Source organism: Chrysemys picta, chromosome 21 (assembly GCF_011386835.1).
Source record: "Chrysemys picta bellii isolate R12L10 chromosome 21, ASM1138683v2, whole genome shotgun sequence".
Taxonomy (NCBI): Eukaryota; Metazoa; Chordata; order Testudines; family Emydidae; genus Chrysemys; species Chrysemys picta.
Window position 1 is genome coordinate 20,181,550 of NC_088811.1, and position 26,377 is coordinate 20,207,926.

Below are 26,377 nucleotides of genomic sequence, written 5' to 3' on the forward strand. Positions count from 1 at the left end.
GCCACACACTCATACCCCAAGAGTGATGTGGGGCTTCTGCTTTCTACCTCCAGCCCTTCAGCTTCCATCCTTCTCAACCATTTTCTTTCTTCCAGCCACACACCATCTTTGCCTCTTGCTGGAGGAGATATCACCTACCATCCCCCCTGTGACTGGATCCCCGGGGTACTGTGGGACCGCTGTGCCGCCTTAAGACTCTCCAGCCTGGGCTGTCTCTCACCATGCTTTACTAGTGACCAGCAGCAACCCCTCTAGGCGCTGTGATCACTCGGCACAACCGCATGTGGAGACCCACACCCAGCTCTATTGCATGAATCCTCCCAGAGACACTCATGAATCACACAGAGAAAGGCACCAGCCAAATTCCCCCAGCGCCCAGCACTGTACCTCAGGAATATACTGTCTTGCACTGCTCAAGATTTATTAATTGGTTCACCACTTCATCGATGGAAAGTGGACATACACCAGCCTTTGCAAACCTGAGCAGTTTTGCCACACACTTCATACAAACTCACTGGTAAAGATAAACAGTTAAACAAATGTATTGACTACAAAAGATAGATTTCAAGTAATTATAAGTGATAGGCAAAAAGTCAGAGTTAGTTACCAAAATAAAATATAAGCACACAGTCTAAACTCTCAACCCTATTAGACTGGGCAACACATCTAGGCTAAGCAGTTTTTCTCACCCCACTGGATATTGCAGTTCATAGTACACAGATTTCACCCTTAAAACCTGGCCAGTCCCCTCAGTTAGAGTCTTCAGTCTTCTTCTGAGTGTCTTTGTTGCTTGCAGCATAGGTGGGTGAGGGAGAAAGGCCCAGCATGGGGCCCCCTGTGTCTGTTTTATACCCTCAGTCCACGTGCTGGGAAAACACAAGTCCAGGCATGTCTGGGGGCATTGCTGAGTCTCCAACCAAGGTTGAGCAATTCCCCTGGTGTGGCCTCATGCAGGTGAATCATTGAATTGTAGCTTCTTGCTGGACAATGGTTGTTGATGGGTTGATTGACACCTGACCCAGGTGTTGGTTACTTTCCTTGCTGTTGTCTCTGAAGAGCTAATATCTGGCTGATTCCTCAACTTACAGCATGTTTTAGTGACAACCATACAACACAATTCTCATAACTCCATATGCATTAATGATATATATATATATGTATAGATATAGATATGATTTTCAGCAGATTATAACCTTTCCCCTGAGACCTCACACGGCCTGCTTTATAAGAAAGATCACAATTATATGTAAATGAGGAATATGGGGGTTACAGAGAGCTCCCCCAAGGTACAGAATGTCACACCCCCTGACAACCATCCACCTTCTTCTCATTTCGATGCCTGTCTGCCTCTCCTTCGCCCTCAGTGACCCCATCCTCCTTATCACTGACCTCTGCGACCTCTCAGTTCCTCTCCCTTCCGCCTTCCCCTTCAGCTTCTGTCCTGGCTCCAGGACAGCTGGCTGGATTTAAAATGAAGATGCAGCAGTGCAGAGACAAGATGGAACTCGTGCCTCCGAGCTACCCATGCCCATGATCTCTGAGTGGATTCTTAATTTAGCAAAATGAATTCGCTTCTCCTGAGCCTGTAGCAATTAGGACTCTTTATCTTCTGTAGGAATTTCAGAAATAAATGTGGAGTTAAGATGATGCCTACAGACTCAGATGCCCGTCTTTTTCTTAAAGGACCCAGAATCACAGCATGGCTTTTTGAGTTCTACTTTTAGGCTGGGATTTGCCAATTAGTCTAAGGGGGTTAGGTGCCTCAAAGACCTAAATATCTTTGAAAATCTGAGCCCTGGCTCCCACTGAAATGCAGTGAGTGTTGGGCACCTGACTGGCTTCTTTGAAAATCCAGCCTGGGTTAATTAATCAGTTCTACTTTCTCTACTCAGAGCACTTGTGCAATTCATACTAAAATCATCTCTTTGGCCAAAAACATGCTGAAACCCCCCTCAAATGACCTCGACAGCACCCAGGCGCAGTAGCTGTTATTCTCGGGGAATTTTCCAGGAATTTGTGGGTTTGATCCATCTTTCTTGGAGAGAAGCGTCTTTGCATCTGTCATCAGCGTTTATCTGTGGAACAGGCAGTCCTGTGTGGATCCCATGCCCTCTCCCCAAGAAGGAGGGATAGCTCAGTGGTTTGAGCATTGGCCTGCTAAATCTGGGGTTGAGTGTTCAATCCTTGAGGGGCAATTTAGGGATCTGGGGCAAAAAAATCAGTATTTGGTCCTGTTAGTGAAGGCAGGAGGCTGGACTCGATGACCTTTCAGGGTCCCTTCCAGTTCTATGAGATAGGTATATCTCCATATTAGATTAGAACCTGTAAGATTCTGTCTTACAGAAGCCAGCATAAAGGGTGAAATGCATCAGTGACCTCACCAGCGCTGCCTGGGCCTAAGGGGAGCTGTACTTGGGTCCACAAGCCTTTCTGGCCAGCCCAGTTCACTTAGGCTCACACCCTTCAGCCAAAGCCCAGTGTGAATCCAGCCAGTCTGATCACTTCTTTCCAGGCTGCCTGTCCCTCCTGCCAACCCTTCAGTTGGCTGATGTAACTAGTTCAGTTGGCTGATGTAACTAGCTCCATCCCACTCGCCAAGACTTTGGCAATCTGGCAAGGGAGTCGCCAACAAACCAGAATTTTATCTTGGATTCTGGAGCCCTAAGAAGCCTGGTTAGCCCTGCCCCATCCCATGGCATCTCAGCTACCCCACGTCCATTGGAGAAATGCAGTGGTAGCTGCTTTAGGCCTTAACAAAGAGAGACACTTTTCATTTACCCCCTTCACATCCTGGAGAGCCTCAGTTTCTGTATGTCACCATAGGAGCTCCAATGATGTTAATGAAGCTATGCTGATCTACTCCAGCCAAGGAGCTGGCCCTTCATATTTTCCTTTGATAAAATCAGATCTAGGCTTTCTGACATCACTGACCCCCATCAGAAAGCGAGGTGGGGGGGGGGGAAGAGCCTCCAGCATCATCGCAGGGTTGGAGAATCCAAGAAATGGTAATGACCGTAAACCTAACAGATTCCTAGGAGCTCTTGGCTCACAGGGAGGAGCACAGAGATGCCCAGGGTATAACTGCCTCCCAGAGAAATACAGGCACTTCCAGGCTATACACACGCAGTTCAAAAATTCTTGTTGTTTGGAGCACTGGACATGAGAAAAAAGATCTGCTTATGGTTATGTATCCTGCGCAGCTGCTGGAAGCCACCAACTAGGGATGACCAGAGGTCCTGATTTTATAGGGACAGTCCCGATTTTTGGAGCTTTTTCTTACATAGGCTCCTATTACCCCCCACCCCCTGTCCCGATTTTTCACATTGGGATCTGGTCACCCTACCACCAACTCACAAACATTCTGTTTTACACTCCTATTTTTTTCACAAAACTGGACCAATCAGATAAGTTTATTGACAAGTAAACATTCTAGGTGGCGTTGAGATGTGCATGTACACGGAGCACGTTGCTCTCTGGATGCAGCAACCCCATCGCCCTGGGTGACCCACGGAAAATGAACCTGTCACATGCAGCTCCACAGAAAAGCCTCTACAGTTTAGCTAAAGAAATAGCTCCATGCACTAGCAATGGTAGTAGGTGCTTATCCTCTCTGCAGACCAGCCCCTAGAGCAGGACACAACACACTTAACCAGCTTATTACAAGTACAAACGAGGACAAGTCACTTGCGTAACCTATCATCTATCACAGCTGTTTTAAACTCCCATTGTAGTGAAAGTTTTGCCCAGTTTCTCTAGGTGTTTGCTGAGTGTCTGTGTCACCTACTGGCGGGAGTGTGACACAATCTTCCTCTCCCCCAGGCTATGAGACGGTACGGCAGCAGCTAGGTCATGCTTTTAGCCTTGCTCAATCCCAGCTTGCTGGCCAAGATGGCAGTCATCACTTTTAGTTAAGGACAGGTGACAGAGTAGTGAGTGCCAAGTCCTTTACAATTATGTTTCCTCCATTAAATGTGTCATATTCAGGAGATATTATCCCGGGCAGGAGATGCTATTACAGGACCCAGTTCTGCATCCCATATTCGGGATGGACACTGCTTACTCATATGAACCATCCCATTGGTTTCAATCCCACTACTTGCATAAGTAAGTGCCACTCAACATCAGGAGGGCTCCAGCACCAGGCCTATAATGATTCATAGATTCCAAGGCCAGAAGGGCCACTATGACCATTTTGTCTAACCTCTGGTATAACACAGGCCCGCGAATGTCCTGAATTCATTTGTGTGTGATCTAGAGCAGATCGTTGAGAAACACGTCCGATCTTGATTTTAAAATCGCCAGGGATGGAGAATGAGCACAACGACTTTTCTCTCCTGCATTGTACAGTCAGGGTGGGATTTTCTAAGGTGCTACGCATTGCCCCGACTTTGCTCCCACGGATGTCGATTCAGAGATTCCAAGGCCAAAAGGGACCATTGTGATCATCTTGTCTGACCTTCGGTATAACCCAGGCCAGAGACCTGCCCAGAGCAGAGCTTTTACAGAAACACCCAATCTTGATTTAAAAATCATCAGTGATGGAGAATCCACCCGACCCTTGGTAAATTGTTGCAATGGTTAATTACTCTCTGTTAAAAATTTACATCTTGTTTCCAGTCTGAATTTGTCTCACTTCAGCATCAAGCCACTGGATTGTGTTAGAACTTTCTCTGCTAGAATGAAGAGCTCATTGTCACGCTGTCTGGAGTGATGCCCAGCCGAGAGCGCCAAGCTCATGGCAGACTGTCAAAAGGCAGGGCAGACACCCCAGACTGGTGGCAAGTTTTATAATTAGATTTCACCAACCCAGTAACAAATGTGAACTCCCAAAGTGAACTCACAATAATCTTATCCTGTGATAAGATAAGATAAGATAAGATGGCGTCACAGACAGTCCCCCTGGACACGCCAGTCTATCTCGCCACCCAGACTGGCCTTAGTGATAAATGCTCACTTTAACCAAAGATCAAAATAATCAGGTTGCGTCCAGTCCCAAGAGACCAGTCACTTGTTAGTGATGGTAATATAGCATTCAGGCCTGTATATTTGCCGGAGATAGACTCTGGGGTTTTGTTTGCCCATTTGATTTTTGATATTCTTATATCCTTACTAATATGTGTTGTGACAAAGTTCCTCCTCTATCTTGGTGGGTCCTGCGCTTATTGGCAGATTTTCTTGCCTCAGAGATTCACCAGGTGGGTTGGGGAACAGCCCAGAGACCTTCCCCTCTGGAAGAACCCACAGTCCAGGTCAATTGGGAGGTTTGGGGGGAACCCGGGCCTGCCCTCTACTCCGGGTTCCAGCCCAGGGCCCTGTGCACTGCAGCTGTCTATAGTGCCTCCTGTAACAGCTGCATGACAGCTACAACTCCCTGGGCTACTTCCCCATGGCCTTCTCCAAACACCTTCCTTATTCTCATCACAGGACCTTCCTCCTGGTGTCTGATAATGCTTGTGCTCCTCAGTCCTCCAGCAGCACACCCTCTCACTCTCAGCTCCTTGTGCCTCTTGTTCCCAGCTCCTCACACTCACACCACAAACTGAAGTGAGCTCCTTTTAAAACCCAGGTGCCCTGATTAGCCTGCCTTAATTGATTCTAGCAGCTTCTTCTTAATTGGCTCCAAGTGTCCTAATTAGCCTGCCTGCCTTAACTGGTTCTAGCAGGTTCCTGATTACTCTAGTGCAGCCCCTGCTCTGGTCACTCAGGGAACAGAAAACTACTCATCCAGTGACCAGTATATTTGCCTTCTATCAGACTCCTGTACCCCACTGGTTTGGGTGTGTCACAGTGTGAACAAAGACACTTTGTGTTGCTTCTGCCCAACCAGATGGGTTTGTTAGTATAATGAGAAAAGATAAGAAATCGAGCTAAAGTGTTGCTGGTTTTGGTGGGAGTTTAATATACGACTGCCTCGACTCTTATCACAAGACAAGCTCAAGCAACCAGTTGGGAGGGGCAAAAGGGGTTGTGGGAGAGGCGTAAGAAACACTAAAAGCCAAAGAAAAGCCTGGCCTTGGCCAGTACACAACCTCACCCCCTGCCCCTCTCATGGGGTACAAGAGAGGTGGTACCGAAAACCCCAGACTCACAACCCTCCAAAACGGAACAGACCATAAATTGTAAGGGGTGGGGCCAGGGCATGCACTACAGGTATAACTGAGCTGCTAAGAAAGAGGAGGGGGGGACAGGAAAAACTCTACTGGTGTACGGAGCTGTGCATTATACTTGCTTGGTAACCCCAACAAACATTGCATTGCCGGCACTTCATACTCTGCTCTTCTGCTTTCTGTCTGCGTGACAAGAACCAAGGAAGGGCAGGGGAGCCCTAACATCACTTACCCCAGATCAATTTGTACCTTAGATCTCACACCAAAGAACGCTGGTAGCCAATCACATAATTAACAAACGGTTTATTAACAAGGAAAAAGAAACAAGAGAGTTATTTACAGGTTAAAGCAGGCAACATATACACACAGGTGAGTTCAGGCTACGGTCTCAACAGGTGACAAAGAGGTAATAATCTGTCAGCACTGAATGCCTTTTCAGGGCTAACCCCGGCTAACCAGCATGGGGCTCTCAATGCTTATGTTTAGGAGTCCCTGCCCCTCAGAAACCAGGCAGCATAAGAGAGATTCAGTTTCTCCTGAAACTCCTTATCCCCTCCTTTCCAAAGTCCAAAACTGATGGGATGAGTTCCTGGAGGGAGGTGGGAATGAAATCAACAGTGTGTGCTTTGATGCTACACAATACATCTTTTGCCTTCCATGGGCTATTCTTGTATGCAGGATGAGCACTTTCCCTTACTCAATTCTTCTTTGCCTGTTTGTTGAGTTACACAATTACAGAGGTTTACAATGCAAACACACAATATAACTTTATACCATAGGCTATAGAGATTATAAGTGAGATCAATACACCCAGCACCCTACAAGCATTTTATAAAGTCTAAACACTAAACACATTTTCATCAATTTAACATCTAATAGCGATTTTGATAATGCTAAAACACAAGTAAGCAAGACTGGTTTCCAGCCATGCATTTGTATGTGTTCAGTGAGGCCCGGGCCTTGGCATGAGCTTGCACCTTGTCTGCCAGTGTCATACCCATTATTAAATATTTGTTCCCCGTGTTGATACTTATACACTATGATCAAGTCACCCCTTAACCCTCTGTTTCTTAAGCCAAATAGATTGGGCTCCTGGAGTTTATCACTATATGGCATATTTTCCAACCCTTTAATCATTCTCTTGGCTCTTCTCTGACCCCTCTCCAATTTATCAACATCTTTCTTGAGTTGTGGGCACCAGAGCTGGACACGGGATTGCAGCAGCAGTCGCACGAGTGCCACACCCAGAGATAAAATAACCTCTCTGCTCCTACTCGAGATTCCTTTGTTTATGCATCCCAGGATCCCATTAGTCCTTTTGGCCAGTGTCACACTGGGAGCTCATGTTCAGCTGATATCCACCACAACTCCCAAATCCTTCCCAGAGTCACTACTGGGTGAAGGCCGGGGTGTTCAAAAGAGCCTAAGGGAGTTAGGTTCCCAGTGGGATTCCAGTTCTTAACTCTCTTGAGAGGCTACTTGGAAAACCCCAGCCCAAAATCTCAGTGCTGTTAGGGGGAGCAGAGTCAGGCCAACATTGTGTGCTTCTGACAATAGGAATCTCTTCCTAGTCATAAAACAAGCCTGGATCCCTATTAAATTCTGCTTCTAGCAGAAATCTGAGGAGTCCACCTGGCTGTTTCTATTAAATTAATACCTGGCCATACCCGATGGGGGAGCATTTCCATACAAGCTGTTCTATTGCCCACAACCAGGTGGAATATTCTTACAGAGATTTTGTAGTTAAGCAAGCTGAATAATACAGACTATGCACAACAAAGTACTACGGTGTGGTGCCATTTATACTGTGATGTTTCCTAGTTTCAGTCTTTCTTTGCCCTGAGATCACTGGCACAGTGATTCTTTTCTCCACATTTTGAACAAAAAGAAGTCATTTGCTCTCATTCCTAAGTGCTCCATCTGTAGGGCTTTCCACAGCCTTGTTTAAAGAGCACCATTTGTTGCTTTCTTCTAGTAAATAAGAGGTTTCCTCCCCTGTAATAATGTGTAATTGTAATAGATTAATATGAAAAAGAGCTGAAAACAAAGGAATGTCTAATTCTCGCTAGAGCAAACAGGAATGAAGAATTACTGCTGCTTATTCATAGTGCTCTAACTGCTCTTATCTGAGGGCGAATCAGTTCATTGCTGAGACACTGATATCATCTAGTTCACACAGATTCTCCCATTTGCGCACGCACACACACACACACACACACACACACACACACACACACACACACAAAGAGAAATGAGCACAGATAGAAACCCAGTGTCGCTGGCATTGCCTTCTGTCCCCAGGCTAGTCCTGCTTCTCCAGAGCTCAGTGCCCTGCAATGATCCTGCCTTCACTGCTAAGCACAGACATCGGGACAATCTCCTGCCCCCAAGGTGACTTGCAGCTTTAACGGTTTCTACAACTATTTTGTGAAGCTGCCTGACCATCGTTAGGTTGTGCTGCATTTCCTGCAGTGCCATCCTACCCTCCCTCTGGACCAGAGTGCAAAGCCTTCACTCCTCTGTAGCCCCATTGATGTCAGCGTGCATGTGACTGCTCTCCCAAGGGAGTGAGGGACTTCTCACAGCACTGGGCTATAGTAGAGCTGGTAAAAAAAATGGGGGTGGGGGGGACAGTAAACGTTGACAAAAACAAAATTTCATCTCAGTTTTCCAGAGCATCTTGCACTGAAGCAAAGGCCTGCGTCTCCAGTGGCTGGCAGGGAGTGAAGTGCTCAGCTCCAGCCTCACAGGTAGGTGCCTTTCCTCGGGGAGACAGGTGGCAGGCAGGCACGTGGACGTTTCCTCCCCCGTCTTGGTGTCCGGGTGCTGGGACAGTTGGCAACAATCAGCAGGATCCCTGTCACACAGGTGCAGATGGTGCCGGCTGCAGCCATCCAGTATGAGTAGCCCAGTTCATAGGTCACCCCTGGGATCCCAAGACTGACCTGAAAGGGAAGGTAGCCAGTGAGCTCATTGGGACACCAGGTGCTGGCCGTAAGCACCAAAGTGAAGTTTTCAGAAGGGTCTGGTACGTTTACTGGGATAAATGCTCTTGCAGTTCTTGTAGGGCAGTTCTCTGGCTGTGCTACACAGGAGGTCAGACTGGAGGAGCGAAATGCTCCCTTCTGGCCTTGGAATCTCTGACATCTCCTGCCGACTCCGTGTGCACCCCTTCAAAGTCTCAGACCTCAGGCTGTCACCTGTCTCTGGGGGTGGACTCATGCAATTCTCCCACTCTGAGACCAGGCGCTGGGTTGCACGGGTAACCCCCTCTGGAGATGGTTGTTCCTGACATATTCCTCCAAGCCTCTGAGGAACTGGCCCCTGGGCTACAGTAACAATGGCTACAGAGGCTCAGGACTCCATTTCCCAGAATGCCTAGAGTCCAGGGTACTGCTACTCCCAGAACCAAACATAAGCCAGAACTCAGAGACCAAAGGTTTGGCTTTACTCTCAATTTTGGCTGTTGCTGTGGAGTGGTGAGAGAAACATCGCGGCCTGGGAGGTCCCCATTAAACTTCCCATTCCTATCCAAAGGGAAACTGAACTCTGTCGGTGATTCCTGGGTTGTTGAAAAGCATCAACCCAACAGAGACCAGCAACCGAGGAGCCTGAGGAGCGATTACAGACCAGGGCACCGCGTCAGCCTAAGTTTCCGTTGGACTCCAGAGCAGGAAGCATCAGGAGGATACTAGCCTTTTAGGGGTGAAGATCTTGTAAGAAATCCTGCATCTATTTATTTTGCTGGTGAGTTTTAAGCTGGCTAATAATGACAGCATTGCATCACCCAGTAAAGAGAACTGACTCTCAATCCACTGTCTGCTGAGGCAGGTGCTGGGATGGAGCTGGGTAGTTTGGGCCTGTTGTAAATGTTGAGAGGTGGAAGGTTTAAAGTATTGTTACTATTGTATTATTCTAGTTACTCCTATTCTTTCCTTATCCCTTATCCTTTGTTCCCTGTACCTAAGTTCTCCCTGTTCTTGTATAGCTACTCTGGGGACTATGATAATTATTTTATTCCTTGTATATTGAAATACACTCCTTGTGTATTATTTGTTAGTAAACAATTCCCCAAGGGACAGCACCCCTTGTGTCCCAGGCACTGGGAGGGGCCCCCTTGGGTAGAGGCACCAGGTGCTAAGATACAGAACTTTGGACTCAGACCCCTGAGATGAGAAGCCACTCCAAGGCAGCAGGGAGAAAGCTTGAGCCACGCAATGACAGTGGTAAGTGGTGACCAAAACGGCCTTCTTCACGCAAAGTAGTGCTGATTTAGAACAAATGCCTTTAGCAGAACACATTGTGGTAAAACACTCTATACACCTCTCCAGCTTACCAGGGGTCTGGCTATCTCCCATCCGGGGACCTTAGCAGGACTAACTCCCGATAGACACTTCTGCAAAGCCTCTCTCTGGGGCAGCTTGTCTGTGTCTGAGCTCACGGACAACACCCGTGGCAGTTCCTGGAGAGTGCCAACTCCTCTTTGCATGGATCAAATCACTTTGTAACTGGTTATAGCCCTTTGCTCTGGTAACCTCCAGCTTTGGAAAACAAGCTGGCACCTTCCTCAGAGCCAGGATCTTGTTGCCTTTCAAGTGTGTGCTTGGGCATTCGTCTCTGGGAAGTCATTGTGCTGCCTTCCTTACAGACCCCACTGAATTTGAGCATTAAAGGTATGTGTGATGGAATACACCCCTGTATTCACACCCTACACCCTGTTGTAATAACCTTTGTACATGGTGTGCCTCTTGAGGTACCATCTGAAAACTCATAATCTGCTGGTCAGTATTGTCCTGATAGCATATGTGTGGCAACATTGCATGTGAAATTATAAGATTTCCCTGTATGATTAAGAGTGCATGTTCAAAACTCATGTAGCACCAAACTGGTGTATATTATTTCCATAAAGGAATAACAAACTTAATATTTCTGGTCTGTCTGGGAGAAGGCTGGACAGTGCAGGACATACATTTCTGGGGAGAAAGTCCAGGACTGGGAGTGTGTGGAGGTCGCCTTGCAGTATAACCCAGGCTGGTGAGAGCCAGGGTATGACCGGCAGGCTGCAGTTACACAAACACATCTGGGGAATGGCCTGCATGCTGATGGCTGGTTGTGAGCAGTCTAGGTTGGAAGCTACAACAGCAAGGCACAGCAAGGCACCCCAGGTTACAAAGCAGGTGTGACATAGCCCCTCACTGCTCTGGATTATACACCGATATGTCACAGCATGTACTAAACATTCACTACCAACAATGAAATTTAGAGCCATACAGTCATACAGGAAATTCTAATAATCAATACACAATAACTTCCTCTCACTCACTCAGTTTCTTGAGGTGCAGTGGCTGAAAGGTGCTTGACTACACTCCTACAGGGTATGGGTTTGCATCTCACTTGATCTCCCACTGAAAGGCCCTTTCCAGTTCACCCAGCTGCAAACGGTGTACCTGACCCATAAGGTTGAGGCAGTCTGATGCTGGCTACCTCACTCTCTTGTGTATTGTTGACTATGAAACTGATGTACCTTTAACCACATCATCCTGACAAGCCATTGGCTTGGAGGAACTTTGACTGACCCACTCACATACAGTGTCCATAAAATGATCACGTCTCAGTACTCATAACATTCCATATCAGCTCCATGACTGTCACCTGGATAGTATAAAAAATGCCCAGAACAAGACAGACTGGACTGATAAGTTTCATGTTTTTAACCAAAACTGGCAGGTATTTTACTGACTAGCTGGGCTAAAATGAAGCTTCAGAAACAAAGGAGCTGTTTTTATATAACTATTCCCATCAGGAAAGAAGAGAAGAACTCCATGTAAAGTACATGCTGGGCCAGAAAGATGACATCAGCTGTCATCTGGGTGTGAATCGCCATAGCACAGAAAAGCCACACTCCTGAGAGGGGAGAAGGGGGCCTTTTGGTGCTGCGGTAAGACAAATGGTAAGAGAACATGCCATTGTCTTCGGCCACACTCGGGAGGAAATCCATTGCACAATTGGCCAGATGGATTAGTGGGGATTCACTGAAGAATCTGCAATTAGTCATGCTCATAGACAGGACAATTGGCCTGTACCAGTGTGTCAGCTCTTATATTCAAATATTCCAAATCAGTAGCCATAAATCAAGACTAGCCATGGGTGATGAAATGGGAATTTGTGAAATATTTTTATGAATCCTATATGTGCCTCAGTTTCCCTTATATTTTGCATGGCTACCCGGGCAGGGAGGAGTACTACGTTTGCTCTTAGAGAAAGCTAAGGGACATAAACCTGTGTGTCACCTCCCTTTCTGAGTGGAATGAAGAGTCGTTAAGGAACTAGTTGAAACAGACGCAGATAAACAAGGGGGCCAGAGACACAATGCAAGCTCCAATGACTCATAGATTTCCCCACCTTTCAGCAAGGAAGCTGAGCAGAAACCCCAGCTCGACAAAGGACTAGAAAGTATGAGGTGGGGGAATAAAAGGTTGGCTTCCAAAAAGAGTCTGGCCTCGCAGACCAAAATAGTCCACTATGACCAGGTAATGATGTCCTCTGAATTCACATAAACCTGCCGGTCGTCTCTTCCAAGGCCTGTCTGGTAGGGGTGTTGTTATTAAAGGTTCTTTGTGTTGTGTTGGTCTGTTAGTTCTGCAATGTTCACATGCAGATACTAAGGAAGGAAGTCAGAGAGAGAGAGAGCCTGAAAATGGAGTTTGCTACAATTTGGCTGGTGCTCTCGCTGACCAGGATGATCTATGCTTTAATCTTCATTTCTCTATGCTAACCTAAGGACTTCCAATGCTGTGTTCCAGTTGACTGAAACCCAACTGTTTTGAAAACACTGCTTGAGTATCACTGTAAATACTTAGTGATGTGTGTAAATCCCTGAAGAGTGGACAAGTCTCTACCAGGGATCTATCTCCGTTGGAGACACTGAACAGAGCTCATGATGTGACACAGGAGTGCTGAAGCCCCAGAAGTTCAGTCGCAGGAGGCAGTGGACAAAGGAAGAGTCAGACCTGTTGGGATCTGGCACATCAAAGGGTTCCTCCAAGAGACAGTTCCAAGGCTAGGAGCAGAGCACCGATCCTGTGGATCCGTGACACCAGGCAAAACAGAGTATTTCCACACTGCAAAGCACCAAGAGCTGCAGGTGGGTCCAAGGTGCAGCTCCAGAGCCCACCTGTCAATGTGCTGCCCAGACCCCAGACCGTCCTTGGTGGAACCACTAGAGCTGTCCATTCTAGTGCCAGGACACCTTCCTCTCCTTCAGAGTGGTCTGTGTGGTACAGATAAGGCCGTGTAACTGTGGTCACGCTCACAGTGGGGTTAACATTTCCTGGGCTTAAAATGCAGCCCACACACAATTCTGTTTGTCAGATATGCTACCTAGTGGGTTCCCCACAGACACCACAGTGAGGCACTGCAGGCAACATTCAATGCAATTCATTAATCCACACATCTGGCGTCATTAAACATACACTAGCCACTGTACACAATCGCCTTCTGCATTTCACTGGGCCAGATTTGCTGACTGTGGCCTCCATATTTTGGGGTGTGTATAATTACAGGTGGAGTTTTGAACCCTAATTTCTTGGTGCCCACAGTTTCCTACTCACCTCCCAAATAGACTGTCCACAAGAACTCATCTGAACCTGAGCAGCTGCTCTTATTCATAGATTCATAGATTCTAGGACTGGAAGGGACCTCGAGAGGTCATCGAGTCCAGTCCCCTGCCCGCATGGCAGGACCAAATACTGTCTAGACCATCCCTGATAGACATTTATCTAACCTACTCTTAAATATCTCCAGAGATGGAGATTCCACAACCTCCCTAGGCAATTTATTCCAGTGTTTAACCACCCTGACAGTTAGGAACTTTTTCCTAATGTCCAACCTAGACCTCCCTTGCTGCAGTTTAAACCCATTGCTTCTGGTTCCATCCTTAGAGGCTAAGGTGAACAAGTTTTCTCCCTCCTCCTTATGACACCCTTTTAAATACCTGAAAACTGCTATCATGTCCCCTCTCAGTCTTCTCTTTTCCAAACTAAACAAACCCAATTCTTTCAGCCTTCCTTCATAGGTCATGTTCTCAAGACCTTTAATCATTCTTGTTGCTCTTCTCTGGACCCTTTCCAATTTCTCCACATCTTTTTTAAAATGCGGTGCCCAGAACTGGACACAATACTCCAGCTGAGGCCTAACCAGAGCAGAGTAGAGCGGAAGAATGACTTCTCGTGTCTTGCTCACAACACACCTGTTAATACATCCCAGAATCAGGTTTGCTTTTTTTGCAACAGCATCACACTGTTGACTCATATTTAGCTTGTGGTCCACTATAACCCCTAGATCCCTTTCTGCCGTACTCCTTCCTAGACAGTCTCTTCCCATTCTGTATGTGTGAAACTGATTTTTCCTTCCTAAGCGGAGCACTTTGCATTTGTCTTTGTTAAACTTCATCCTGTTTAACTCAGACCATTTCTCCAATTTGTCCAGATCATTTTGAATTATGACCCTTTCCTCCAAAGCAGTTGCAATCCCTCCCAGTTTGGTATCATCCGCAAACTTAATAAGCGTACTTTCTATGCCAATATCTAAGTCGTTGATGAAGATATTGAACAGCGCCGGTCCCAAAACAGACCCCTGCGGTACCCCACTCGTTATGCCTTTCCAGCAGGATTGGGAACCATTAATAACAACTCTCTGAGTACGGTTATCCAGCCAGTTATGCACCCACCTTATAGTAGCCCCATCTAAATTGTATTTGCCTAGTTTATCAATAAGAATATCATGCGAGACCGTATCAAATGCCTTACTAAAGTCTAGGTATACCACATCCACAGCTTCACCCTTATCCACAAGGCTCGTTATCCTATCAAAGAAAGCTATCAGATTGGTTTGACATGATTTGTTCTTCACAAATCCATGCTGGCTGTTCCCTATCACCTTACCACCTTCCAAGTGTTTGCAGATGATTTCCTTAATTACTTGCTCCATTATCTTCCCTGGCACAGAAGTTAAACTAACTGGTCTGTAGTTTCCTGGGTTGTTTTTATTTCCCTTTTTATAGATGGGCACTATATTTGCCCTTTTCCAGTCTTCTGGAATCTCTCCCGTCTCCCATGACTTTCCAAAGATAATAGCTAGAGGCTCAGATACCTCCTCTATTAGCTCCTTGAGTATTCTAGGATGCATTTCATCAAGCCCTGGTGACTTGCAGGCATCTAACTTTTCTAAGTGATTTTTAACTTGTTCTTTTTTTCTTTTATCTGCTAAACCTACCCCCTTCCCATTAGCATTCACTATGTTAGGCATTCCTTCAGACTTCTCGGTGAAGACCGAAACAAAGAAGTCATTAAGCATCTCTGCCATTTCCAAGTTTCCTGTTACTGTTTCTCCCTCTTCACTAAGCAGTGGGCCTACCCTGTCTTTGGTCTTCCTCTTGCTTCTAATGTATTGATAAAAAGTCTTCTTGTTTCCCTTTATTCCCGTAGCTAGTTTGAGCTCATTTTGTGCCTTTGCCTTTCTAATCTTGCCCCTGCATTCCTGTGTTGTTTGCCTATATTCATCCTTTGTAATCTGTCCTAGTTTCCATTTTTTATATGACTCCTTTTTATTTTTTAGATCATGCAAGATCTCGTGGTTAAGCCAAGGTGGTCTTTTGCCACATTTTCTATCTTTCCTAACCAGTGGAATAGCTTGCTTTTGGGCCCTTAATAGTGTCCCTTTGAAAAATTGCCAACTCTCCTCAGTTGTTTTTCCCCTCAGTCTTGATTCCCATGGGACCTTACCTATCAGCTCTCTGAGCTTACCAAAATCTGCCTTCCTGAAATCCATTGTCTCTATTTTGCTGTTCTCCCTTCTACCCTTCCTTAGAATTGCAAACTCTATGATTTCATGATCACTTTCACCCAAGCTGCCTTCTACTTTCAAATTCTCAACGAGTTCCTCCCTATTTGTTAAAATCAAGTCTAGAACAGCTTACCCCCTAGTAGCTTTTTCAACCTTCTGAAATAAAAAGTTGTCTCCAATGCAGTCCAAGAATTTGTTGGATAGTCTGTGCCCCGCTGTGTTATTTTCCCAACACATTATCAACTCTGCCCACTGTGAACTAGCCCCCTTATCTCCTGCTTGGAATTTTCAGCTCCAGACATCTACTGAGAAAGACCAGGCTTCAGATATCAAGGCCTATTGTTTTATATGGATGTAAGACTTGGGCACTTACTAAGAAGGGAGAAAGACAGCAGAAAACCTTTGAAAATGAAGTGTTGAGATGAGTTTTTAAGCCGGTAAAGGAGACTGATGTGTGGAGAAGATCTAATAGGGAACTTTGGGAGGTTTATGGAGAACCAAGTATAGTAAATGTAGTAAAATCCCAGTAACTTCAGTGGGCAGGGCGTGTGGTTAGGATGATAGAAGACAGACCAGCCATGTGTCTCTTGGAAGGACATCCTTATGGTGGCCGACTTCACGGCTGATCATGGAGGAAATGGAGGGATAATACTGAGCAAGACCTAAGAGCTCTTCATGTGAATTACCATCAATAGGAAAAATACACCGTTGACAGAAAGAGATGAGGTTAAATTCTGAGCACAGCCCAGGACCACTCTGGTTATAGAGCCAGGGAGCAGCAGTGGCGGCTAGAGTCTACTCTGCCATGCCATGGTGGAGGAATGCCTAGAAATGGCTATACTACATGCCGTGCTCCCAGCTAATCATGATGACCGGCACCGTGCAGACATGGGATTCCATACATTCTTCAAACATTATTTTTCTTTAGCTGTGGAAAAAAATCCCCTTAAGTCCGGATGTCCTTGCCGTGCCAGTCACATGACTCAGAAATCACAACACTGAGCCAGCAGGACTTAATCACTTCTTCTAGCTCCTCTCCCTTCCTGGGGTTTGCCATTATCCTTTGAGGAAGGTGCTTTATCTGAGGCCCAAAGAGCTCTCTTGGGTTTGGCTCTGGCAGTCTGAAAGATACAGTGAAGTTGTGTGAATTGCCATGATCATTGTTTATTTGTGTTGCAGTAGCACCCACAATGTGCTAGGCATTGTCAAAAGACACAAGGCCTGATCCAAAGCACATGGAAGTCAAGGGAAGCTGTTCCCATATTTCAATAATTACTGACCCAAGGATAAACGACACTAGTAGTCATAGCGTTGCATAGTACATAGCTTGAAAGAGCTGCCGTGATCATAGATGCTGACTCCATGGGTGCTCCAGAAAAAAATAAGTGGGTGCTTAGCACCCACTGGCAACCAGCTCCCTCCTCAGCACCTCCCGCCCACCAGTGGCCCTGCCAATCAGCACCTCCCCCTCCCTACCAGCGCCTACCACCCGCTGCGATCAGCTGTTTCATGGCGTACAGGAGGCTCTGGGAAGGAGGGGGAGGAGTGGGGATGGGGCATGCTGGGGGTTAGGGGGCAGAACAGGGTGGGAAGAGGTGGGGTGGGGGTGGGGCTTGGGGGAAGGGATGGGGTGGGAGCGGGGCCTAGGGCAGAATGGGGATGGGAAGAGGTGGGGTGGGGGTGGGGCTTGGGGGAAGAGGTGGGGTGGAGAGGGGGTTGATTGCCCCCTGGGCCCGGAGGAAGCTGGCGCCTATGGCCATGATCCAGTGAGAAATGGGGCAGCAATCATCCTGGGCTGGGCTAGTCAAAAGGGCCTAAGGGAGTTAGGCACCCATTCCTTTAAGGTTCCATTGAAATTCCTGGCCTTTTTCAGCGATTCATGGATTTTAAGGCCAGAAGGGCTCGTAATGAGCACCCAGCCTGACTGCCTGCTTAGCACAGGCCAGGAGCCCTCACCCAGTGACTCCTGCATCGAGCCCAACAACTTGTGACCAAGCTAGGGCATATCTTTTGGAGATAAATCCATTTTTAATTTAACACCTCCAAGTGACAGAGACTTGACTACCTCCCTTAGGGCTCTGTTCAATGATTGATTAGCCTCACTTTTCTTGCACCCTATTTCCAGTTTGAACTTTGTTGAGTTCAACTTCCAGCCATTAGATCTTGTTATGATTAATTATTTGGTCCTCAGAATAAACACTCTGCCAAACCCCGACCGACGCAGCAAGTGGCAAACAGCCGCGGTAGCTGAACTTTGTGTCCCTCTGGAATGCCCAGGCTCCGAAGAGGCTACAGCTCACCAGCCCCACCTTGCACCTTGCCTGAGGCTGCACCCCGGACGTGAAGCTTCCCGGGGGGGTTGCCCACGGCTCCATGTCTTTGTGCCCTGTTTTCCAGACTGACACAGTCGGGCGCATTGACGCTGACATTTCACAACATAACATGCCTATATGGCCCTTATCACGGCAGTATCCGATGGCCTCATAATGCAGTTATCCTCACACCACTGCATGGTAAGGAAAGGGCATCCCCATTTCACAGATGGGGAACTTAGAGACAGGGCAGATTAAATGACTTGTTCAAGGTCACACTGGGAACCAGTGCCGGGAATTGAATCCAGGTCTCCTGAGTCCGAGCCCAGTGCCCTAGTCACTAGACCACCCTTCCCACCCCTCTGAATGGGAATTGGCATCCAGAGGCGTTAGGCAGCTTGGACAGTCTCAGGCTGAGTGTTTTCTTGCCTCACCCTTTCCTTGTAACTGATGCCTCTGATCACAGCCCAGGGCCAGTCCCAGCAAGCAGAGATGCTTCATGAAGTTACTGACATGTTGGTCTGCAGAGATATTTGAAAGGGAAGAGAAAGTTACTCACCTTGCAGTAACTGCGGTTCTTCGAGATGTGTGTCCCTGTGGGTGCTCCACTCCAGGTGACGGTGCGTCCCGGCGCCGTTGATTGGAGATCTTTGGTAACAGTGCCTGGTCGGCACGCTCAGCTGCTGTCTCGCGGCATCGTTAGGGTCTGCCTGAGCGCGCGTGTCCTGCACCCCCCTCAGTTTCTTCTCTAACGTAGAGTTGTCTGATTAGTACTCCAAAGTAGAGGGGAGGAGGGTGGGTAGTGGAGCACCCACAGGGACACGCATCTCAGAGAACTTCAGTTACTGCAAGGTGAGTAACTTTCTCTTCTTCTTCGAGTGCTGTCCGTGTGGGTGCTCCACTCCAGGTGAACGTGAAGCAGTACCCACTATGGTTGGTGGGATTTTGGAGTTGCGGCAGTAATAACGGTAGACAGTACCGTATGGCCGACTACGGCGTCTGCCATGATATCCCGTGTGATAGCATAATGTTTGGCGAATGTGTGGTTAGATGTCCACGTGGCCGCCATGCATATGTCTGTAATAGGTACGTTGTGGAGGAAGGCAACGGATGTTGACATTGCTCTAGTAGAATGAGTTCTGACGCTTTCTGGTGGTTGAACATTCTGAGTCTGGTAGCAGGATCTGATGCAGTCTAAGATCCACTTGGAGAGTCTTTGTTTAGAGATAGCATCACCCTTTGATCTCTCGGTAGTAGAAACAAATAGCCTAGGGGATTTACAAAATGGTTTAGTTCTATCAAGATAGAATGCAAGAGCCGTCGGACATTGAGGGTATGTAATGCCGCTTCCTGTGGAGTCGTGTCAAGCTTGGGATAGAATACAGGTAAGTGTATTGGGTAGTTAAGGTGGAAGGTAGACACCACCTTGGGGAGGAATTTGCGGTAGGATCACATAGTAACCTTGTCTTTGGAGAAAATGGTGTAGTGAGGGTAGGCCATCAGGGCGCTTATTTCACCAACCCTTCTCGTTGACGTTATGGCAACCAAGAAAGCCACTTTCATAGACATGTGGAGCAGGGATGAGGTAGCCCGGGGCTCAAAAGGAGGTTTCATGAGACCGCGGAGAACTAGGTTAAGATTTCTGGAGGCTACTGGTGAATTAATCTCAGGGTAGTGATTTTGCAGGCCCATGAGGAAGTGTTTCATGGTGGGGTGGGCAAAAAGTTAATAATAGTCCAGAGTGTCATGAGGTGTACTCTGATAGAACTGAGCAAAAGCCCGTCCTGTTTTAGTTTGAAAAGGTAGTCTAAGATGTCAGGGAGGGTTGCAGTCTGGGGTGTCAGGCATCTGTGGAAGCACCAGATGGAGAAGTGTTTCCACTTTTGCAGGTAAGTCTTATGAGTGGAGTCCCTTCTACTGTGTATGAGGATGTACTGGACCTGTTCCGAGCAGGCTAATTCGTGGGATTGAAACCATGAAGGAACCACACCGTCAGATGGAGTTTCCGGAGCAGTGGATGGAGAAGCCGACCACAATTCTGGGAGAGCAGATCTGGCCTGTCAGGGAGAGTCCTTGGAGGACAGATGGACATGCGTAGCAGGTAAGGATACCATGTCTGTCTGGGCCAACCTGGGACAATAAGTATGACCTGGGCCTTGTCCTCTGTGATCTGCCCCAGTGGGAGAAGAGCTGTCGGAGTATTGTGGGGTGCAATTCTCATTCGTGTTCCTCGGAGAAGTGTCTGCTGAGTGTGTTGGCGGTAGCGTTGTGACACCCAGGCAGGTATAAAGCGATGATTTCTATGTGATGTTGTATGCACCAATTCCATAATTGGATGGTTTCTGTGCATAGGGAATGTGATCGTGCTCCCCTCACCTGTTGATGTAGAAGATACATGTTATATTGGCCGTGAGGACCCGAATGGATTTGTTCTTTATGATGGGAAGAAAGTGAAGGCAAGCGTACCTGATGGCTCTGAGCTCTAGAAGATTGATGTGCAGACGTGTCTCTGATAGGGACCAGCGGCCCTGGACCTTGTGTTTGCCTAGGTGCGCTCCCCACCCTATCAGGGAAGCGTCCGTGGTGAGCATGAGTACTGGGGGTGTGGATGGAAGGGAACACCCGTGCATAGGTTCTCTGGTTTTGTCCACCAATGTAGGGAGGCCAATACGTTCAGTGGCGGAGTCGGTGTTATGGAGAAACTGTGTCTGCTGGGTTTGTAGTTGGAGTTGAGCCAGCCCTGAGGGCATCTCATGTGCAGCCTGGTGTATTTGACCACGAAGGTGTTGGCTGCCATGTGACCAAGAAGTGTAAGCAGGTCCGTGCCTGTATTCTGGGGCGAACAGAGATCGTGTGTCTGAGATGCGTAATAGTGAGGAATCTGGTGTGTGGAAGCAAGGCTCTGGTTCAAATTGAGTCCAGATGAGCTCCAAAGAACTCTATCTGCTGTGTAGGTATCAGGGTGGATTTTTGGAAATTTATTTGCAAGCCTAGATTGTGGAAGAGGGAAATGGTAAAGTTCGTCGCTTTTAACATCTCGTCGTAGGAGCTGGCTTTGATAAGGCAGTTGTCTTAGTAGGGGAAAAGTATAATCCCGTGTTTGCAGAGGTGGACTACCCTTGGAGAATACCCTCGGTGCTGTGGAGAGACTGAATGGAAGTACTCTGTATTGAAAGTGGTCTTGTCCGAGTGCAAATCGCAGGAAGTGTCTGTGTGCTGGATGAATGGATATATGGAAATAGGCATCTTGTAGGTCGAGGGCTGTGAACCAGTCCCCTGATTCCAGCACGGGTATTATTGTGCCCAATGTGACCATCTTGAATTTTTGTACAGGTACAAATTTGTTCAGTTGGCGTAGGTCTAGTATAGGTCTCCATCCCCCATCTTTCTTTGGGTCAGAAAATAGTGGGAGTAGAACCCTTTTCCCCGATGTTGCGTTGGTACATGTTCCACTGCACCTACATGGAGAAGATGAGCCACCTCTACATGAAGGAGGTGCTCGTGAGAGGGGTCCCTGAAGAGGGAGGGGGAAGGGTGGGCAGGGAAGATAGGAAAGGGATGGAGTAACCTGACTGAACTATTTCCAGAACCCAGCGGTCCTGCGTGATCTGTTGCCAGACATGGTGGAAAGCCTGAAGGCGGTGGCCAAATGGGCAAATAGGTGGCAGAGTCAAGGGGTGGTTGCGCAGACCCCGAGCAATACTTCAAAATTGCTGTTTGTTTCCCAATGGGTGGGAAGTAGTTGGTTGCACATGGTTTTGCCTGTGCCTAGGAGGTCTGTTGCGGTTTCTCCCAGTATCATACGGTCTGGACTGAGGTCAGTGATATTGTTCTGCGCGGGGCCTCTGATAAGGTTGATACCGTTGTCTCCTGGGGAAGGATGGGTATATGCCCAGTGTGCGCAAAGTGGCCCTTGAGTCTTTCATAGTGTGAAGGACTTCGGGGAGGAGGGATATCTCAGTGGTTTGAGTATTGGCCTACTAAACCCAGTGTTGTGAGTTCAATCCTTGAAGGGGCCAGTTGGGAATTGGTCCTACTTTGAGCAGGGGGTTGGACTAGATGACCTCCTGAGGTACCTTCCAACCCTAATATTCTATAACTTTATTGGTTTTTTTAGAAGAGTTTATCTTTATCAAAGGGAAGATCCTCCACTTTGGTCTGCAGATCTTTGGGGATACCGGATGCAGACAGCCAGGAAGACTGGAGCATCACCACTGCAGTGGCAGTGGTCCGGGCTGCTGTGTCTGCCATCCATTCTAGACACAAAGTGTCCTTTGACAAGGACTGACTTAAAGTCCGCTCTCCTGTCCTCCGGGATATGGGAGGCAAAATCAAAGAGCTTGTTGTAGTTTTCAGTCTCAGCTTGCGAGGAGGGCGGAATAATTTGCAATCCTAAATTGTAGAGTGGAAGAGGTATAAACCTTGCAGCCCAGGAGGTCAAGGCGTTTGAGGTCTTTGCCTTGCGAAGTGGGCCGGTATTGTGGCTGCTTTGTTCTGTGCGTCGCTGCATCCACCCCAAGAGAATTGGGTTGTGGGTGGGAAAATAAAAAAATCGACGTCCTTCTCGGGCACGTAGTATTTACGTTCAGCTTTCTTGCATGTTGGTGGGATGGAGGCAGGGGTCAGCCAGAGAGTATCGGCTGGTTCTAGGAGGGCCTCGTTTATGGGTAGTGCAATCTTTGAGAGTGCAGAGGGTTGGAGGATTTTGTTGTGTCTCCTGGACTTCCTCCAAAGGGATGTCCTGGCTGAGTGACACTCTCTTGAAAAGTTCCTGGAATTGCTTAAAGTTGTCCACGTTCTGTGGAGGTGGAGGCATGAGGGAATCCTCTGCGGCTGATGGCGAGACAGGAGCCGGTAAATCTGGGAAGGGTTCATAGCCCACCTCTTCAAGAGGGGGTTCAGGAGCTCTAGATGTTGATGGAGCTGGGGATATAGGCGCAGGACGAGCTTGCGGTCTGGTAGAAGGGGCGCAAGGAGGAATGGTGGCAGGAGCTGACCATGGGTACCACTGAGGCCAGGGTACTGGGTAGGAAAAGTGGGTTCCCACCCACTGGGGGACAAATTAGGGAAACTGAGGCTGGTTCTTATGATGCCTCATGTCTTGGGACATGTATGGCTCTAGGGGAGGGGGAGACTCAGGTGGGGAGAACTCTGCCTGCTGCTGTATGTCGTTCTCGCTGTCAGTGAAAGTAGCCAGGTCAGGTGGCGAGAGCTGCTGTTCAAACAATGAGGGCTCCATGTCGAGGAGCAGAGAGTCAGGCTCAGGGGCCACAGAGATATCCTGCTAGTGCAGAAATTGTTGCTGCTCCCTAGGCTGGTGTGCTGCGGAGCGTGGAGTGTGAGCAGCAGCCCGGAGTGATTTTTGTTTGGCTTTAGTAGGAGCCGCGAGACGTTTGTGAGAGCCCCGCAGGGGGTCTGAATCTGCTCCGGGGGTGGCGGGCAAGCTCAGTGCTGACGTTCTTGATGCTGCCAGCACTGGGTCCATCGTCGGTGCCAGTGGGACCGGTGCCAAGGAGAGCTTCCTGCTGTGGGAAGTCGGGTCCCTGCCTTTGTGCCCCGCGTGAACCGCTGCTGAGGTGCTGGAGTGGTCAGAGGTGCCTGCTCTCGGCGCTGTCAGCACCAAGGGTAAAGACCTTGTGGGAGATCGTTTACCCTTTTGAGTGTCTCTGAGAGGAGACATTAGGGCTTCCTGCCTCTTCGCGTGAGAGGGTGAAGCCGCACTCCCGGTTGGTTCTGACTTGGCAGGGGAGCGTGAGGGAGAGGGTTTACTGCCCTTCTCCATAGGCGGCTGCAGAGCTTTCTCCATGAGACGCATTTTTAGCCGCAAGTCTCTGTCCCGGCGAGCTCTAGTTTTTAAGTGGTACTTCACAGGGACGTGTGTCTCGCCGAGGCATTTAACGCAGAGTGAGTGCCCGTCAGACTCCTTGCAGGAGCCACATTTCTTAAAGCCTGGAGACCCCGGTATAATGAAAGTATGAGCAGCCGGGGAAGTCTCAACGAGAGACTAACTTGAGGGAATTTTTTTTTTTAAACTAACGAACTATGCTAAAGGAAAGGGAGAATGGGGAAATGTCTAGCTAACTATTTCTATTTCTCTACTTAGTTCCTACAGTAACCAGGGAAGAGATGAACACTACCCCAAGTCCCGTCTTCAGCTTAGGATGGTTGAGAAGGAACTGAGGGGGTGTGGGATGCGCACGCTCTGGCAGACCCTAACAACGCCACGAGACAGCAGCTGAGCGTGTGCGTCCCGACGAGGCACTGCTACCGAAGAGCTCCGATCAATGGCGCCGGGACGCACCGTCACCTGGAGTGGAGCACCCACAGGGACAGCACTCGAAGAAGAATCCTACATTCTCGCCCATCCATCCAAATTGCCACCCCTTTCTTCCTGCAAGTTGTCTTCATGGATGGCTTCAAAATCCTAACAGTAAAACACCCACACAACTAGACCCAGACCTGGATGCTGATGAGGTTGGCCACTGCATTCATATTGCTAGTGGCCTTCACAACATCACAGTTTGGGCAACAGGAAAAAGATAACAGCTGTAAAGTCAAACCAGGGTAGAGTGGCAGAGCCCCATTCAATGAAATGAACAATCTCAAGCATGGGAAACAGTGAACTCTAGTATATACCTAGTACATTCGTCTCCACTGGTCTCTCATGCACCTTGGTGAAAAGTGACCGATCTCGGCATCAAAACTTCCAGGCCCTCCAGGGAACTCAGAAATCCCACTGTTTAGTGAACTTCAGTGCAGAATTCTCTGCTTATTTTAGTCCTGTGTAACTGTAGACAGCAATCAATGGATTACTGGGTGAGAGGTATTGCACAGAAAAAGGCTAGATTTTGTATGACTCTGAATTATTTAATCCTTTCCCATGGATTCTAGAAGAAAAAATGGCACACAGGTGCTCAGAAGAGAGAGAGAGATGCCCCAAACCTACCCAGGATCATAAAAAGAAGTGATTTTGGAGTGACCGCTAGACTGTCTCTTGAGATCTCTAATATAAACATCAGCTGGGAGAAGAGTCAAACCAAGGACAACTTGCAATTTAACCTCTTCTCCCAGCAATGAGTCCAGACAGCCCACCTGATTGTCGGTGGGCAGGTGGGACTTCCCGGGGAAAAAGGGTTTGACTTAAGGAGCCTGCTAGAAGAAGCAGAAAATTTAGAGCAACATCTTTTTCCTGAACATCTTACTAAGAGCACATCTCACTGCTTCCCAACTATCTCAACTCTACATATAAAATGGTAGGGACTGAATGAGCTGTTACCACTCCAGAAAGAGATCTTGGAGTCATTATGGATAGTTCTCTGGAAACATCCACTCAATGTGCAGTGGCAGTCAAAAAAGCAAACAGAATGTTGGGAATCATTAAGAAAGGGCGAGATAATAAGACAGAAAATATCACATTACCTCTATATAAATCCATGGTACACCCACATCTTGAATACTGCGTGAAGATGTGGTCGCCCCATCTCAAAAAAGATATCTTATATATCTTATATATTGGAATTGGAAAAGATTCAGAAAAGGGCAACAAAAATGATTAGTGGTATTGAACGGCTTCCGTATGAGGAGAGATTAATAAAACTGGGACTTTTCAGCTTGGAAAAGAGACGACTAAGGTGGGATATGCTAGAGGTCTATAAAATCATAACTGGTGTGACGAAAGTAAATAAGGAAGTGTTATTTACTCCTTCTCATAAAAACAAGAACTAGGGGTCACCAAATGCAATTAATAGGCAGCAGATTTAAAACAAACAAAAGGAAGTATTTTTTCACACAATCCACAGTCAACCTGTGGAACTCTTTGCCAGACGATGTTGTGAAGGCCAAGACTATAACAGGGTTCAAAAAAGAACTAGATAAGTTCATGGAAGATAGGTCCATCAGTGGCTATTAGCCAGGATGGGCAGGGATGGTGTTCCTAGCCTGTTTGCCAGAAGCTTTGAATGGTGACAGGGGATAGATCATTGATGATTATCTGTTCTGTTCATTCCCTCTGGAGCACCTAGGGTGACCAGATGTCCCGATTTTATAGGGACAGTCCCGATTTTTGGGTCTTTTTCTTATATAGGCTCCTATTACCCCCCACCCTTGTCCCGATTT

The 26,377-nt window shown here is 47.6% G+C and overlaps 1 protein-coding gene across 4 annotated transcripts in view; it reads right to left on the minus strand.

The window, feature by feature from the left end:
- Positions 1-4,941: 4,941 nt before the first annotated feature.
- The window catches only part of LOC101939304 (claudin-16-like), a 32,295-nt gene continuing 10,859 nt past the window's right edge, over positions 4,942-26,377 (minus strand). Inside the window, exons 4-5 of one of the 4 annotated variants that reach the window (XR_010594225.1) lie at positions 18,697-18,783; positions 4,942-9,052 (exon numbers count right to left, since the gene is read on the minus strand). Coding sequence is in view for 2 of the 4 variants with exons in the window: in XM_065574968.1 (XP_065431040.1) it covers positions 8,852-9,052 (201 nt within the window). In the remaining 2 variants the exon portion in view is untranslated. Of the gene's footprint in view, positions 9,053-17,632; positions 18,784-18,895; positions 26,280-26,377 lie in introns of those variants that run through there. The other 3 variants (XM_065574968.1, XM_065574970.1, XR_010594226.1) reach the window with 3 other exon arrangements.